This window comes from Condylostylus longicornis, unplaced genomic scaffold (assembly GCF_029603195.1).
Source record: "Condylostylus longicornis isolate FDR11 unplaced genomic scaffold, ASM2960319v2 ptg000044l, whole genome shotgun sequence".
NCBI lineage: Eukaryota > Metazoa > Arthropoda > Insecta > Diptera > Dolichopodidae > Condylostylus > Condylostylus longicornis.
Genome location: NW_026578013.1, coordinates 7,817,569 through 7,835,893, shown reverse-complemented (window position 1 = coordinate 7,835,893; position 18,325 = coordinate 7,817,569). Strand labels below are relative to the sequence as shown.

At 26.8% G+C, this 18,325-nt stretch overlaps 3 protein-coding genes across 4 annotated transcripts; 1 reads left to right on the top strand and 2 right to left on the bottom strand.

Annotated features, from left to right (window-relative positions):
- Positions 1-1,118: 1,118 nt before the first annotated feature.
- On the bottom strand, positions 1,119-13,793 carry LOC129610098 (zinc finger protein 236-like). Of its 2 annotated transcripts, XM_055522457.1 has the most exons (7): positions 12,974-13,793; positions 11,409-12,907; positions 9,747-11,129; positions 9,448-9,689; positions 7,511-9,392; positions 4,268-5,830; positions 1,119-3,841 (listed from the first exon to the last, which is right to left on the bottom strand). In XM_055522457.1, exons 1-7 carry the CDS (start codon positions 13,690-13,692, stop codon positions 2,271-2,273), a joined length of 8,859 nt encoding a protein of 2,952 aa, XP_055378432.1. In that variant the 5' UTR covers positions 13,693-13,793; the 3' UTR covers positions 1,119-2,270. The 2 variants fall into 2 exon arrangements, with proteins under 2 accessions (XP_055378432.1, XP_055378434.1); XM_055522459.1 differs by lacking the exon at positions 4,268-5,830 and having other exon boundaries at positions 1,120-3,841.
- Positions 13,794-14,294: 501 nt separating this feature from the next.
- Positions 14,295-15,478, top strand: LOC129610414 (uncharacterized). The gene is made up of 2 exons (XM_055522980.1): positions 14,295-14,835; positions 14,895-15,478. Exons 1-2 carry the CDS (start codon positions 14,295-14,297, stop codon positions 15,476-15,478), a joined length of 1,125 nt encoding a protein of 374 aa, XP_055378955.1.
- Positions 15,479-16,612: 1,134 nt separating this feature from the next.
- LOC129610413 (uncharacterized) lies at positions 16,613-17,417 on the bottom strand. Its single transcript, XM_055522979.1, has 3 exons — positions 17,294-17,417; positions 16,885-17,195; positions 16,613-16,811 (listed from the first exon to the last, which is right to left on the bottom strand). The coding sequence occupies exons 1-3, from the start codon at positions 17,303-17,305 to the stop codon at positions 16,613-16,615; spliced, it is 522 nt and encodes a 173-aa protein (XP_055378954.1). The 5' UTR covers positions 17,306-17,417.
- Positions 17,418-18,325: the final 908 nt, after the last annotated feature.

Sequence of the window (18,325 nt, the reverse complement as noted above, 5' to 3'; positions counted from 1 at the left end):
AATTAATTAAATTTATGCACAATATTATGTAATATAAATATACATATTAATTTTCTTTAATATATCTTATTTACCATTATAATTAAAGAATAAGAGCTTTAACACTAAAATTTAAGGTAGAAATATATTTAATAGAAATGTTATCACTTTATAAAAATGGGAAACAGGATTTAAAATGGTTAAATAAAAATTTTAATAATAAAAAAATTAATTATAAAATTATATTTTATGTAATGTTACAATTTATTGTTATTTTAATTCTTTTAATGTACAATTTTGAATTTTTTTCCGCATTTCCCGGATTATTACTTACGAAAAATATGAGATTATTAAATTTATACTTATATTTTTCTTGTTTTCGTATAAATGTTCAAGTTTATATTACGATCAATTAGATATAAAAAAAAAATTATTTTTTTTCTGTTTGGTTTTTTTTCAAATAAGAGTACAAGTGTAAATAAATATAATACGTTTGAATTTATGTGCAGAAATTTTGATTTTAATTTATTATCTTTATCTTTTATTTATAGATAAATTTACTTACAATTTTTCTTTTTAGAATGAATTGATTTTGGTTCTATTCGTTTTTATTTTATCAATGATAATTTTGTTTTTACAATTCTCTTTTTGATTTTACATATTTATGTATGCAATTCATGTGCTTTAAATTAATCAAATATGTTTTAAAATTTCATAACATATATGTACATATGTGTATAACAAATTATTATAATTTTATATAATTATATGAATGAAATTTTTTATAAAAAGTCCAAATAAAAAATATTATATAATTTCGACATACAATTTATAAGGCATTTAGAATTTTGCTTATGTTTTTGTTAATTTTGCATTCGATTTGGAATAGAAATTGAGCAACTCATATTAGCTATCAACGGAATATTAAATTTTCAACTGAATGAAATAAGTAGAATTAAAAAAAGCAAAACAAAAATCAAGAACGATGTTAAAATAAATTATCAATTAATAAAGATCTTTTTAAGTGTTACTTAGTTACATTATTTAAAATTATGTTATTTGATTTTAAAACAATCTTTTTTGCTTTCTTTCAATGCATTTTATATAAAACCAAATATGTAATCATTATTAAAAAGTAATGCAATAGTTTTTTTTGTGTTCAAATTGTATATATTGTTAAGTTATACAAGCATATAAATGGTATTGAATTAATATGTACAATTATGATACTTTGTGATTTTGAGTTAAGATAGTAAAAAAAATAATTCTTTTAAATTAGGATAATTATCGAAAATTAACCAAAATCTGAAGTTTTTCTAATAAATAATAAATTTAATATTTATGATAACAACGACAATAGAACACAATAGAAAAAATATATTACATAATATATTGTAATATATTTTTTGTCAGAATAGCATATAAACTGTTATACATTGTGAATGCAAAAGTTGAATTTTGCTTTAGTATGCTATCGGGTTTCTGCTCTTTACTGGGAGTACAATAACTATCTTTGAAATAGTTATAATCTTTTTTATTTAAAATTAAATTGTTTCTGTGTTACCTTGCAGTGAAAAACTAAACATTCAAAACTATTATTTCTTACTGATATTCACAAATACTGCTTTTTTTAATTATTTATTTAGATTGACTTTAACTGATGCAATATATTTTTGTTGCAAAATTGCTGTTCTATTATGAAAACATTTTTTGTAGAAATGCAGAATTTATGCCTATTATATAATTTTTGATATTTTCAAAGTATATTTATATACATTTTTATTAATATTGATGCATGTTTCTGTTGTTAATTCCTTTTTTAGATATTAAACTTATTTAATAATATTTTACTATACATATTTCAATATGTTATTAATTACATACAATTCAAATATTCTAAATCTTTCAATATACATACGTATGCAACAAATTGATACCATATGTATGTATTTCCGCAAAAATTGAACTGAAATTCAGAAAAATTAATTTTTTGAAGAAAGTAGAAAGAATTTATGTTAAATGTTTAAATGAATGCTGTTCATGTATGTAATTTTTTGTGTACATTGGAGTATCTACTGATTAAGCCACCATTGAATTTAATTATGTTTAATTTTCTTTACTTTTTTTATGTTTGCTAAATTACTGTTAGTATAAAACAGATTAACAGAACAAATTAATATTTATACATATCTTCATAATAACAGTTATGTACTTATTAATTTATCATTTTTAAGATATTAGTGTATTTAAAAATATTTGAAGCAAATTTTACAATACACGTTACTTTTCGTTTAATTCTTTTTTTCTTTTTTGCCTTCTTTGTTTTTTAAGTCAATTTCCAACAACTCAAGATGTAAAGCTCGTTCGTGTTTTAAACGGTAAGCAGCTCTTGAAAAATGTTCATCACAATAATGGCATTTTATTGGTTTTTCACCTGTATGACATCGGGTATGATCAACAAGTCGGCTTTTAGTTTTAAAAGCGGAGGGGCAGTATTCACATTTATATTCTCTCTCCTCATTATGTACTGTTAACATATGTGCTTTTAAGCGTGATTTAGATATGAAAACTCTGTTGCATATTTCGCAGGAGAAGTTTTTTTCAGATCTTTCGTGGGCTGCTTTATGTTCAAAGAGCTCTTCATCTGTTTTAAAATTGCATGGACAAATGGGACATTGATGAGGCCTCAAAGCATGACATTCATTATGCTTGCGAAATTTCGTCCATGAATCATAAACTCGTTGACAAAGTGTGCACTTGAAATTTTTGTTTTCACAGCACATATCAAAATCTCCTTCTAAATTTAAAATTTCAGAATCAGTTGGTCTTTGACCACGTGATTTGCCACCACTGTTACGTTTTTTCTTTCCAGAAGAGCTTTGTATAAGTGTAGCGTTATTATTGGATTCTGAAAATGCAGTTGCTTCTGATGAACTAGTTGGCTGTGATGAAGAAGTAAGTTCTAGGATTGTGGTTGCTTCGGACAACGGCATTGAATCTGAGTATGTTAATGGCTCTAGGGATGCACTATCCGACATTATTGACTTGGTCGACATATTTAAATCAGTGAACATCATATTTTGATCAGTTTTTGTTGATAAAAAGGCTGTTGTTGAGTCAAATGTTGAAAAATTCGTTAATTCCGATTGTGAATTGTGTTCTGTTTGACTTGAGTTGTCATCTAGCATTGTAAAGCTTTCTAAATGCATGTTTGAGTCTGAAATTCTAGGTTTCTTTGATTGCTGCGTAATTTGCGATGTATCCATATTGGTAACAGCATAATCAGAAGAAGCCGATGACGTGTTTAACGTCGCAGAAGAGTTATTACATTGAGTTGTGATTAATTGCGCTTCAAACGTTGATGTTGTTGACGAAGATGCTAAATCTCCGAGTATTGTATGGTCATGGTGTAAGATACTAGTTGACTGATCGTAAGGTGAAGTAAGATCAGTTAAGTTTGCAGTATGCATAGGAACTACTGATGGTTCAGTGAAAGCAGTTAACTCACATAATGCCGAAGGTTCCAAAAGTGTTAAGGATAATTTTGTCGCTTCTGATATTGTTGATGGTTCAAGAGATGTTAATTCCATCGCCGAGTTCGTTACCTGCAATTGCGATTGTTGCTGAGACTGAAGAACACTTGTATCATTACTGGAGTGATGAAAAACTGCTGTTGGTTGAAGGGGGGTTAAAGGAGTCAAACTTGATAGAGATGTAAGCGTTGTTAGTGGTGTGAGTTCTGTTGTCATTTGTTGATCATCATCGTTTGGGCTTTCTATTACCTCGACAGGTTGAATAGCGGTTAAACCAGACGAAGCTGATGTAAGAGCCTCTGTTATTTGAGTGTAACTGAGATTATGCTCTGTAAAATATAGAAATTTTAATACATGCTTCTTAATATAGTTTAATAAAAAATTGTAATAATAAAACTACATATATTTAAATAAATTTATGTACAAGCTACGAGCTTCAAAAATTTTGTTATTGACACTCTACTCATAAAATTGATTAGTTTCAGCAGGTAAATATATTATTTGCAGAACAAATATTACATTATATATGTTATTAACTGCCAATAAATTTGTTCGAAACGAGATATGTTTAATCCTCTGAAAGTTTTTTCTTTCTAAACTAAAATAAACTATTACTATTATTGACAGAAAGTCTATAATAATATATTAATATATATTTAGTGCTTAATTTTAGGGATTGCTGAAAAGTAACGATCATTACTTTTTTAAGACAATCAGATGTAGGTTTGAGATGTTTGTTTTTTCGTTATCATTACCTGGAATATCTGGAGGTTCAGAAACTTCAATCAATTCCACGGAACTACTAGAATCTTCATCGTATGCTTTAGTTTTGAGCTTGGGTTGTTTCTTTGGTTTTTTCTTTATCTTAGGAACAGAAATTTTCTTTGCTTTTATTTTTTGCTGTTGAGATTGACTGTTGGTATTGTTATTATTGCTGTTGGATCTTCCACTATTTATGATCGGCTTTAAAATTTTTTCTGACCTTTGGGGATTAAAAGCACTTTCTAGCATTTCAATTCGAGACGAATCATTTGGATCCAAATGCATTTTTGAGTGTTCTTTTAAATATTTTGAGCTTATAAATCTCAGATAGCAGTGATCGCATTTGATACTGTTATTTTTTTTCGCATTTTGTGAATTCAAGAATAACGTTGAATCGTTATTTCCTACTGTCGTATTTGTTTCCACTTCGTTTTCCGTTTTCATTTTCATATCAGCATTGTCAATTTTTGAAACTTCAAAAGAATCACTGTTTCCATTAGTATTTGACATAGCATGATTGTTTTTCAAATCTTCCTTTTTCGGTTCATCTAATGTTTCTTCATTGCCATGTGCCTTGTTCAAATGATTGTTCAAATATGCTAATATTGCGTAAGAATTACCACAAAGTTCACACTTGAAAGGCCGGTCTAAATGTGTTTTTTCAACTCGGATAAACTTTTTTCCCGTTAAATGAACTTTACTGTGTTCTTGTAAATCTTTTTCGTTACGAAATTCCATTTTGCAGTGTTCACATACAAATAATTTTACCTGATGAACTTTTTTTAAATGATTATTAAGATAAGTAACGATCGAAAAACGTTTATCACATTGTTCGCAAGTATACAATTTAAGTTTTGAAGTTTTTTGAGGATCTGGAGTTTGGGAATCAGCTGCAGCTGCTACAACAGATGATTGATGTAATTTTTGATGGATTTTTAGTATTGTAGGTGTTGAAAAATCTTTGAAGCATTGATCGCAACGATATTGTTTATCAACTGGTAAAAGATCATGCTCTTTCCTGTGTTCTGTGAGAAGATCTTCATTTAAAAATTCTCGTTTACAACGGTCACAATTAAATAAGAAATATCCATGAATTTTTTTCAAATGCGTATTTAAAAATGTTTCTACAACAAAAGCCTTATCGCAACCTAATTCAACACATTTAAATGGTCTTTCAGATTCATCGTGATTTTTTTTATGTTCATTGAGTTCATCTCTAAATGAGAATTCTGCTGGGCACATATTACATTTAAAGAACTTTGTTTCATGCTGTCGTCGGTGTTTATATAAAGTATGTTTGTTTTCAAATGTCTTTTCACACAAATTGCATTGTAATGTTTTCAAATGAATTTTTTCATGTTCCTCTAAATCATTTATTTTAGAAAATATAGCTGGACATGTGTTGCATTCATAAACAGGATGTTTGTACATATTGTGAGTTTTTAATAAAATTAAAGAAGAAAACGATTTTTTACAATTGTAGCAACGATATGATGTTTTTCTTTTGCACATTCCTAATTTCTTAATTACTAAGCGAGGATGAACGTAAATTGAACCTGTGAGAGATAACATTCCCAATAAATTTAAATTATTTTTATAGTTTTTAATACTTTGTTCATACTAATTTCACAAAAATGAAAATTTTTTATATTTTTTTTGATATAGATATGCAAATAAAAAGTATTTTCACTTAAAAAACAATAATTTTTTACTTTTATAAGAATAATAAAAAAAATTATGAATTTAATTAAAAATAAAGCACAAAATTGTACATTAACTAAAAGTAAAAAGAAACATAGGTGAGAAGAACAAAATCAACTTAACTTAATTAACTTACTACACGGGTTCGGCTTATTTAGTATATGTCACTTTCAATAATTTTCATTATAATTTTTCTTTTATCTGGACATATGTAATATTCAAAAAAGGTACTATTAAATGTTTATATATTTTTAAAGATTTTTTATAATTTTAATTTTCATAACTCACAAAATTATTTTTTATTTTGATTTCAGCAATCCCTTTCTGTATTTGGATAAGAATTAAACATTAATTTTAAAAAATGTATGTAAAAATAACAACTATATTAATATTGAAAATTGTAGATTTTTATAATTTTATTGGATATTTAAGTAAATGTCAGCAAATTTTTAGTTGTTCTTAACATAACTATCGTTGATGAACTTATTACTACGTATGTTATATTATGATTTTTGTTTTCCTTTACAAGGCCTGTGGTAAAACCTTATTACTTTTATGTAGTGTACGTACTTATGTATATAATTTTTTATTATACCTGAGCTGCAGCAAACAAAGAAAAAGTCCTTTTAATTCTTCGAAAGCAATAAACTAAGAAATTCATTCAAATGCCGATTTATTATTATCTTTTCGAATCATAGATTTCACAAAACCTTTTCAACATTCATATATAACATCTCAGATTTGAAAAACTTTATACATTCTGTATACATACACATGTTTGCACACTTTATCAGGTAGATGGTAAAATTAAATTGAAATAAGGAAGGTTAAATATATTCTAACAGTTTATAGTAACGTTTTAGTAAAAAATTAAGGTTAATATTTTTAGTAACAGATATTGGCGTGTATAAGAAAATTAACATTAGAAGCAAATCACTTAAATTTTGAAATGTATCTATACGGAAATATCTCACAAAAGGAATTTTTGAAAATTTGTGGCATCTTTTGAATCGTTAATTTGCGTTAGTAATACCACTTGCAATCAACCCGTGAAGTATTATAGTTAAAAATAAAAAAAAGTTCAAAATATTATAAGAATAAAGAGCATGCACTTTAAATAAAGTCTATTAAATCTAAAAGAAGAAAAAGAGAATTTTTCATAAAAAAAAAAATAAGTTCTTAAAAACAATCAGTGTTATTTACACAAAGATAAAATAATAATATTAATTTATTTTTAATATGACAATATTAATGTTGCAATATTAAAAATTTTATAATATCTACTGCTATATTAAAGTTTTTTATTTAAAAATTAAATCAATAAACTAAATGTAAAAGAGAAAATACACGGTTAACAAAAAATAACAATATACAAAATTAATTTATCACAAAATAAATTAAAAAAAAAACTAAAATTTAAATAACGTGTGGTATGAAAATATGTAATTGTCTTTGAAAATAAAATTAAGAATAATTAAAAACAGAGAAGATAGAATTTAAATAAATTTAGTTATTGATAAATTTATATTTTGTACCTTTATTATGATTTTTTCTTTCATGAATATCTTTTGTTAATTGCATTGTAAATTTCGATTTGCAAAATTTGCACCCAAATGATATTGGCATACCGTGACTTTTCATATGGTTATCTAGTGAAATTTGTGAAATTGTTTTTTTATTACAAATCGAACACTTAAATCCAGATTCATGTAAACGATAATGTTTGTCCAAATTTGTTTGGCAATCAAATTTTTTTTTACAATTTTCATATGAGCATTTAAAACTGTAATTTTCTTCGAAATTTTCAACATGCTTTTTATGTGTTTTATCAATATGTGTTTGTAATGAACTAAATGTTGGAAAAGCTTTTTCACAAAAATCACAATCAAATAATTTAAGTTCTTTACTTCTTGATCTTTTATTTGTTTTTTTAGGAATTTCAGGAATTGCAAATTCCTGATCTTTAAATTGATTATCCCCAATATCATTTATGTTACTTTCCAAACAAGACGAGTCGATGTCACTAGTTTTGTTTATGTTGTCATCGATCTTATTAATTTCCTTTTCTTTGCTTTCAATTTTTGGATTTGAATTGTTTTCCTTATGAGCACGTTGTTCATGTCTACGCAAAGCTTCTTTCAGTACATAAACTGAATCGCATGATGGGCATTGGTATTGTATTACCTTATTTAAATGATGAACTCTTAAGTGCTTATCTAGATAATATAGGGTTGCAAAACACTTATTACAAAAAGAACATTTGTGTGTATCACCAGCGATATGCAAACGTCTGTGACGGCTCAATAATTTTTTATCACTACTGTTAAGTTTTTTATTGCAATATTCACATTTTATAAATACATTCGTAAGCGATTTATTATTATCTGGTATAAGCTTTTTCTTGTCCTTTTTCTTTATAGGATCTTTAGAAGTATTAAGATTGTCCTGTTGAGTTAATTGCATTTTATTTTGCAATAATTCTTGTGGCGGATTTTCTAATTCAATATTTTTATTTTCTATATACAAATCGTTTTGATCATTTGGTGAAGACAAATTAGTTTTGCTTGTTTCAATAGTACTTTCTACTTTTTCAATAGTAAGTTTTTTCTTTCTACTCTTTTTTGGCCTATCAAATATTTCGCTGTCTCCAGAAGTAATGTTATTAGGTGATATCTCGGCAAAGTTCATATTCTCCATTTTAAGCGCAGATTGCATTTGATACATTTGGTATTGATAGCTAAAGTCAGCCATCAATTGGTAATACGGATCCGTATCACGTAATACATGTGCTGCCAAATTTTTTTCGATATCATTTACACCAATTTTTTGAAAACTTTCGTCGTCGCTTGTTGTAGTAACAGTAATTTCTGGCAAATCTCTTTTGAAGAAGTTGTTTAAAATTTCCATAGTTTCAGTTGGGGCTAAAGTAACATCAGAAACAATTTCTATTTTGGGTTTAAAATCAACCTTCATGGGCATTGTTAATTGGTTTGTTAACATATTTGAACCATTGTATTTCAAATTAAAATTATTTTTAGGAAAATTTTTTTTTCTTAAATGTGCTGTCAGGTGTAATTCCAAAGCATACGAAGTTGCCAAAATTTTATCACATATGTTACATTGAAATTTTTTTCCTATTTCATGTAATCGTTCATGATATGACAACTGATGTGGACTTTCAAAATGTTTTTTACAGTAGCGACAATCAAGTGGGGAATTAGGATCTCTTTTACCTCGTTTAATTTTTTTAATAATTTTCTTCACCATTAAATTCTTTGACGCAGTATTTTGATTTGACGATCGATCTGTAGCATCACTAGAAGTACCATTTGAATCATTTGCATTTCCATTTGAATTTATTGGAGCCTGTTCATTATTCATTTGTAATATTGTAGCTATATCAACTGTTTGAATTTGCTATAATATGGATACTTTTAAAATTTATTCTTATTTACAGATTAATAACTCTTACCATATTGTTATTAGATTTACCAGTGGTTTCATGCATTTCCTCATGTAAAATCCTTGTTTTATCAGAAGCAAAATAATGATCACAAAATCTACATTTAAAGTCTGCATTGATTTTATGGGAACTTTCATGGGTTTCTAAACTAAACAAATTTGAAAAACATTGATCGCAAAAGTTACATTGAAATTTTGCTCCATCCTTATGCAATTTTTCATGATAGGAACGTTTCTTTTTCGAACTGAATCCTGAAAAACAAAGGAGAAAAGTAGTAAAATTGAAAAAAAAAACTGTAAAAAACTTACTTAGGTCACAAAATCTGCATTTGAATTCGCCATCATTGTGGTTCATAATTAAATGTTCAATTAAACCTACTTTTGTTGGAAATGTTTCTGGACATTGTTTACATTTAAATTTGTTTTTCGCTTTATTTGAAAATGCCTTATTATTTTCTTTGTTACAAGAACCTTCAAAATTTTCTAAGGGACCGTCATTTTCTCGTAGTTCATGCACTTCCATTACATGATTATCGAAAATAGACTTTTTTAAAAATTGCAAATCACATTTCTCACATTTTAAAGGTTTTTCACCAAAATGAAGACGTAAGTGATCCTCTAAAACTGTGCGGTTCGACAGAAAACGAATACAATATTTACATTTGAAACCCTTTTCTTTTGGATTATTTTCATTTACTGTTATATTAGTATTTTTTGCTATTTCTTTCCGATTGTCGCCTAGAACGTCTAAGTCGATGTTCTTATCAGAAGAATCGAGATGAAAAATGTTTATATGTTCTTCTAGATTACTTTTTTTTGAAAAACCACGCTTGCACTTATAACATATAACCATTCGATCACCAACATGAATTCGGAAATGTTCTCTAAGATTTGTTAAGCAAGTGTAACGACGACTGCAATATTTACAAGTTAAAAGAGCTAGTTTGTCATTTAAATCAAGAATATGTTTTGTAACAATGTTAGCTCCTTCAATTCTAGGTCTAGTATCTTTCTGAATGCTTAAGCTTAATATTTTTTGTTTTTCCCTTTCTTCTAAATCCATTTTTTCTTTTTCTTTGATACTGCGATAACTCTCTCCAACTGATAAAATTTTATTTAACTTAGAACTAGCTGGCTCTTCTTCACCCTCTTTGAAAATGTCGAAAAGTGCAGTTGTTATTTGCTTATAATTATAAGTGTCAGGAACGTGTTCTTCATTGCTAGATTTTTTATTAATTTCAGCATGAGATACCAAATCAGGAAGATTTTCTTCAATTTTTTTTTCAGTTGGAATATTTACATTTGGGTCAATGCTTTCGAGCAGTAAAGTTGGCGATTTATCTTCCTGATCTGAATTTTCTTTATTTACTTTTGCTGATTCTAAAATACTTTCTAAAATACTTTTAGGTTTCGGTAAAAAAATATGGGGCTCTTGCATAGAATTTTGGTTATTATCGGCATTATCTTCATTTTTCTCTTTAAATTGAGAAGTTTCCTTATTATTTTCGTTATCAATATTATTACATTCAATTTCCTTTGCAAATTCTTTACAACTTTCGATTAATGCCGGATTTTTAACGTATGATTTTTCTTTTTCACAATCTTTTATGTCGCTTTTATTTGTTGAGCTTACAGACATATTGTCGGATACTATTGGGCTCATGTTTTCTTCATGTTCACCAATTTTTTGTTCTGAAAATTTAAATTTTAAAAATTCAACATTGAAATTTATACAGAATATATAAATTTCTATATAATTTTCCGTATATTTATAATATTATAAATATACAGAAAATATTTACATATATGTTCATATGTATTAACAAATTTTAAAGATAAAATATGCCCTAATTATTAATGAAGTATTCAAAATCTTTTCTATTATTTTGAGAATCGAATAAATTATTTTTATATTTCTGTACAATATTTGAAATAAATAACTTGTATAGTGAAAAAATTTGCAATATTTACCTTTAGTTTCCCTTCCCAAAATATGCTTTGTAAAAGTATTAAAATTTTTAAAAGCATGCTGGCATTCTAAGCACGAGTAGAGTATGTAACCATTTGTATCAATTTTTGCAAATCCGCACTTAAACATAATCATTTCATTATAAATTCCAAACCACATAGACTGCGGCATCACGCAAGAATTTTCGTTAACAAAATCTAAAGAATATGAGTTACCACGTTTGTTTTGGAAACTAATTTCATCATTTGTATGTTCTGTGTTGAGGTGTGTTGAAAAAAGTTTTAAATCATTGAATTTTTTGAAGGTCCAGTTATTTTCATCCCAACACATATAACAATTAATTGAAAAATCCTCCTGCGTTTTATGTATGATTTCACCACAAATTTGCTCGTTTACCTTGGAAATTTCTTTTGTTTCCATTCCTATTTTACAAGAAGAACATTCTTCTTCGATTTCATCCCCAAATATAAAAAAGCGTTGTTTCGAATTATCAAAACCGTTAGTTTTACTTTCATCACTAGAAAATACTTTCTCTTCGGAAATTTTCTTTTCTTTTACGTCTTCATTGGAGTTAATTTCAATTTTGTTTTCAGTAAAAGATTTTTCATCTGACAAAATTTCTTTTTCGTTCATAGTTTCATCCAAATCTGTTTTTTGAATATCGATTTCATTTTCAATCTTAATATTTGTCGTTAGTTCTATTTTGGTCTCTATACTTGTTTCTGAAATGCTGATGTCGGTCTTTGAAATTTCGTGTTTATTTTCAATTTCTTCAGAATCCGAATTAGTTTCGTTTAGACCATCCATAGTTTTTGATTCAATTTTTATATCAGTAATATTTGTGTTTTTAATGTCAGACTTTGTATCTGCAATATTGCAATCTTTTACTGTATATTCCTCTAACTGTTTATCTGGAATTTTCTCAATACTAGATGTGGAAATATTTATGTCTTTTTCTAAGTTTTCTTCGTGAATATGATTTTGTGTTTCATGCATTGGACTTTTAGATTCCGCCTCTTGAACTACGTTGTTCTGCTCTTCTGGTAATAATGGCATGGGAATATTACTTGAAATTTCCTGGGACATATTGATTGAATTTTCTTTTTCAGTACAAATTAATGGCTCTAAGTCGTTGACTTGTTGAATGTTACATGTTTTATTACTTTCATTTTCGCATTTTTCAGATGCTTTTCCTTGAAGTATTTCTTGTATAACTGGCTCATTATTTTTGTTTGAAACACCGCTTTCACTTGAATTGTCAGTTAGCAATGTGGTAGGTTTTGGAATTTCGATAGGTTTGTCATTATTTATACTTTCTTCAGAAGTTGAAACCTCATTCTCTTGGTTTTCTGTAGGCACGTGTGATAAGGTAATAGATGTACTTTTTTCAATTTTAGAAATGTCTTTTTCTAAATTTAAAGAGCTCTCGTTCGTTAATGAGTTCAAACTTTTTTGTGTTTTTCGACCACGAACCTTTCTCGTGTTCCTGTTTGTAGGAAAACTGCAAATTAAAAATAGTTTATAAAAAATTACAAAAAAGCTATATTTTTTAGCATAAAATACAAACCTTTTTTTAACCTCTTTTTTAACATTTACTTTTTCAGAAATCAATTTTGTGGCTACTTCATCTCTAAGAGAAATTCTTCTACTTGGGTTTCGTCTAGGTAAAATACACGCATCTGATTTTGAAGATTTATTTGAATTTTCACTCGAATGGGAATCATTAGAGTTTGAATATGAATATGTTTCTGAGGCTACTATATTTAAAATGTCCTTTACTAAAAGTTTTTTCTTTCTTGATATTTTCCTAATTATATTTTTTTCAATTTTTATTTCTTCATCCGAGTAATTTTTCAATTCAACTTCGGGGGTTTTACATTCTTCCTTAGAAATTTTTTCCACTTTAATCTCTTCTTCAAAATCAATCAACTCAAATAGTGGTTCTACCATTTTGACTACTGGTGCTGCCACTTTGGTCATTTTGTCATCACAAGTTTCTTCCTTTTTGCTTTCGGTTAATGAACTGTAATTTTTATTTAATTTTTTAATATTTACTTTCTCTTTTTTTATATGATCTAAATTATTAAAATTCTTGTTTTTATCAATATTTTTTTTCTCAATTTGATTAAGTTTATTTTTATCACAATTAATTTTTTTTTTTAATACAAGACATCTAGCGTCTACCCTTTTGCAAGGAGTGTCAGTTTTAATTTTTTTTTCAGGAGGTTCTGGCTTTATTTTTCTTAACTTTTTACACACTTTTTGTGATTTTTTACCCAATTCCATATTTTTGAAACATTTGTAACTATTTTTTTTTATTTATTGAATAAATAAAATGAAAATTGCAAACCTTTAATTTATTTGCTTCGTCAAAAGAATGTTCGGCATAAAAATATGCAAATCAATACAACAAAAACAATAATTTCATATAAGTTGTCAGACAAATGCATAACTGTCAAAAGTTTATAAGAAAATTACCAGATAGCGCTAAGGTAATTAAAAATAATATGTTTTATTTTTTTATGGGTGGTTGACAACCTCAAGGATTACTCAAAAATGACGTTAGTAGGCTTAAAATATATTTACAATACTTACAACTGGAACTGTTGATGTGACAACACAGGTTTACCAAATTAAGAAGAGTTCATAATTTAATTTTTGTATTTTAAAAATAAGCTGTTTTTGTTTTTAATTGTTGATGAAGAATTGAAGTAATTAAAATATGTGGATTAATTGTTTAAGTCTAAAAAAACTGATATTTATAATATGTATTTAACTGAAATTTACAAACATTAAAAAAAAAAAAAGACAATGAAATATTGAAAACGCAGTAAAAGAATTGGGGATTTGATACACAATTTATTTTATTTTTAATAGTTAAAATTACGATGGAAGGAATTATTGAGAATGAGAATTGCGATAAAATAAAAAGTCATGTCATTGCGGTAACTGCAAAAGTAATTTCAAACCCAGTTGCCCGAAGTTTGTTCTGTCCATTTTGTGCAGATGAATACTTATTTGAATTTTCCTTGAAAGATCATTTACACAGAAAGCATTCTGAAGCGTTAGAACGCCGATATAGCAATGAATTGCCTGAAAGCGAGCAAGCTGAAACAGATTCTTTGTGTCCTTATTGTAAAGCAGTATTTTATTCAAAATTAATAATTCCAAAACATATTTTTCACCATCATGGACGAAACTGGCTTAATCATTACCAACAAAATTATGGCTTGATTGAGTTAATAGACACAGAAAACAATTCCACAGTTATGTATACGTCTTGTTCACCAGGATTAAGTGATATATTTGACAAATTAATGTCTAAAGAACTCGATTCGGAAAATAATTTAGAAAGGATGAGCTTAAATTCGCCAAAGTTAAAATCCATATTAAAAAAGACTCCAAATAAATCATATAATCCTATATTAGGTTGTTATCAGTTACTTATAATTTTCTATTGAAACTAAATTTAACATTTATATTTTTAGGATCACCGTCCAGTGCATCTATTCGAAGATATCGTAGTGAATTGCTTAGGCGATCGTTATCAGCTCGACGTGAACTAAGGTTTGATTTGCCACCCTTACAAAAGTCTCCACCAATTATAAGAAAACATAAAAAAATTTTTGATTTACGGCGGTTTTTTAAACTTCGAAAAACCAGTAATAAAAAAATGAAAGGTTCTCCTATTCAGAAGTCGAAAAAGAAAGCAGATAAATATTTTAATTTAAATATCACAGCTGGTACTATGATAACAAGTACTCCTGTAAATACTCTTGATGACACACTGGATAATTTTGATGTAGTTGACACGTACGAAGTAAGTTACAGAAGAAGTAATGGAAAAGTTAAAAATTTAAGAAGATCTAATCAACCGTTATTATTTTCTTCTGAAAAATTTCAATGTGGTTATTGTGATGAAAAATATACCAGTAATACTGATTTATTACTTCACTCAGAAATGCATAGATCCAAATGTTTTTTGAAAAAGTTTTTTAAATGTGGACAATGCGGGAAAAAATTTTTTAAGAATCGAAATTTGTTGCGACATATTTTAGTTCATAATAACTAATTGGTAAAAAAGCTCGAGAACGGCTTTCTTACTTGTTTTTTTTTATTGCGCTTGCCTAAACCGATTTGCTCTGCATTATGCTTTTGTGCAGCATCAATTGTATCTTACATAGATAGTTAAAAACCAATCTCTCATTCGTACTACATGCAAAACTTTGCTGCATTTTAGAATTTAGCGGAGAATAATTTTTACTTTGCAAATGTATATAATTTCAAATTGAATTCATTTTTAATTTAAAAGTGATCAAATTAATTTGTTTAAAGTAAAAACCTTTGTTTTTATTTTTATACCTACACATTTGCGAATACCATAAATCACAACTGGATTAAAATAAGCACTTTTTTTCAAAAATTTTTTGGAAAAGTGCTAACTATGGTTTTAATTATTGGTTTATGAAATCGAGAAAATATTAGCGTATATAATATTATTTACATAATATATTCGTCTTAAATTTTACTAATTTTTAAAAAATGATTGAAGCCTATAAAGTTTATTAAAATATTTCTAAATTTGACAAAGAGTTAAAAATTTTCGTGCGATGCAACGAGCTAGCTTTACCTCGAACATGCCAAATCCAAGTTCCAATTTTTAAAAATTTCAATTTTGCGAAATCACTTTTCTCTACTCAATTCACCTACATCTACATCACTGCCATAAACCCCGAACCCTAAAAAGTTGAATTGAAAAAAGTAACATATATTTTCCGAAACATCAGCCGAAATTTAAATCTCCCTAAAAACAAAATATGTACACATGCTTTCGATATAATTTTTTCGCAAATGAAGAAATTTGTTTCGGTAGAGGTTATCACACAATTCTATTAAGAAATGGGATATTTTCCAGCACATTCTTTAGTTTTTGATATAGTATATTAATTTAAATTGTTTTTCAATAAAAAGCATACCAAGGTAGAAAACAAATAAGAATAGTGAAATATCGTTAATATTATAACACTCATTTTACATGTAAAGCATCGTTAGTTTAATGTAGAAGGTATTTTTTAAAGTTTTTTGTACTTTTAAATGTTGAAAACTTATGTAATTACATTAAAAAGGATATCGACTACTATAAATAGTTTATTGTTATTTAACAAAAAAAATAACTAAAATGTATTCTTAATATTATGTGAAAGTCTTAGGAATGAAAGCTGAATGATACTTTCGGTCTGTATCCATCACTACCTGCGGTATATTCTACATTATATTCATAACCATGCTCATTATTTGATAGACTGAATGAGCCTGTGTCTGAAACATCATATGGATTTTCTTTATCCTCTGGTTTATCTTCAATATGAATAGTTTTAGCCTGTCTTTGATTATCTGTTTTGAATCTATATTAAAAGAAAATAAACGATTTTGAAAATAAACAGTTAAAAAAAAATTTTTTTAATTTTCAATATTTACGAATATTCATAATCTTTTGGCCCCCATGATTTGATTTCCATCTGAGCCGGATTAGAACTTGGTGCTGCTAATCTTTCAATTACATTATTAGATTTTGCTACAGCGGGAGCTTTTTCTTTCACTTTTTCTTTCACTTTTTCAACTTTAGGTTCGGGTTTGCTAGGAGTTTCGATTTTATCTGGTTCAGATTCGGTTTCTTCAGATTTTGGAGCTTCTTCTGCTGGAGCAACGTTTTCAGCAGAATTTTCTTCGTCTGGTAACGGTTTTGCACTTATAACATATGTAAGACAAATAACAAATAACATAAAACTCTACAAAAAAAAATAACAGAAAAATAAAAAAAATTACGAAATCATTTACTTTTACGGTTATTTCATATTCGTTAATTTTATTAATTTTATAAACTTACTAAAAATTTCATTTTTTTTTTATTTTTTTAATATATTGAATATTTTAAGCAGAATTTTCAAATTTATTGATTACTAATTAATTTGTTACTAATAACACTGAAGTTTTCTTGACAAACGCTAAAGGTTAATTAACTGATATAATATCATTTGCATTCGATTTTTATAGAAAAGATTTTGATGAAAAATTTGTGATGATTTTATTCAAAGAAGCTAAATTTAGAAGCAATAATATTATAGACAAAAAGAAATGAGATAAACAATTTATAAAATAAAAAAAAAAAATTTCTAACCGGCCGTAAATTGATTTTTATGAATAAAGGTAGAAAAGATTAGTTATTAAAGTCAATCTTAAGGTAGCGCAGCTATTAATTTCTTTAATAACGTGCTTAAGTTGCTGGATATTCAATTAATTTATATGTACATTATTAATTCGATATCTCATGCAATTTGTATTTGAATATATTATATCTTAATTGTTAAAATTTTATAAAAGAAAAAGTTGACATAGCTTAGTCTTCTTGAAATCAATAAAACTTTGTATAGCTCGAGGTTTTCATCCTAGGAGTTTGCAATAAAGTCTATTATTGATCATTTTGGAGCAACAGATCATTTCAATTTGATTTAAAATCGAATGCTAAATCCAGAAGCAATATTCGAAATTTCTCGATTTTTTGTAGTGAAAACAGTTTAATTGATCAGTGACCGTTTTTCTCTTTTATCCGACATTGTTCCTACTTCCACAAACGCAGGTTCGAAAGCAATCGTAATCTTATATTGCGTACTGGTTTTAAGGTAGAATAAATATAAATTTAAAAAACTTCGCTAGAAGAAATTTCGCTAAATTTTTATGTTCTGCCTAATTTATTAAAAACATGGAAATGCTTATAAATATGGAGTTTATAAGCATTGCCATGTTGTTAATTGTTAAATAAAGATTTTAACCTGTATTATTCATACAACATACTTATTAACTTTTGTTTACTTCACTAAAATTTCATGTTTTTCAATATTTCATTTTAAATAAATTTTTG

Coding starts and splice junctions, on each gene's coding strand:
- LOC129610098 (XM_055522457.1), bottom strand. CDS start 13,692: ATGGAATTGGGTAAAAAATCACAAAAAGTGTGTAAAAAGTTAAGAAAA. Junction 11,130..11,408: donor TTTGGGAAGGGAAACTAAAG/GTAAATATTGCA, acceptor TTAAATTTTCAG/AACAAAAAATTGGTGAACAT. Junction 9,393..9,447: donor GTAAATCTAATAACAATATG/GTAAGAGTTATT, acceptor TCCATATTATAG/CAAATTCAAACAGTTGATAT.
- LOC129610414 (XM_055522980.1), top strand. CDS start 14,295: ATGGAAGGAATTATTGAGAATGAGAATTGCGATAAAATAAAAAGTCAT. Junction 14,836..14,894: donor ATCATATAATCCTATATTAG/GTTGTTATCAGT, acceptor TTATATTTTTAG/GATCACCGTCCAGTGCATCT.
- LOC129610413 (XM_055522979.1), bottom strand. Junction 16,812..16,884: donor CCAAAAGATTATGAATATTC/GTAAATATTGAA, acceptor CTTTTAATATAG/ATTCAAAACAGATAATCAAA.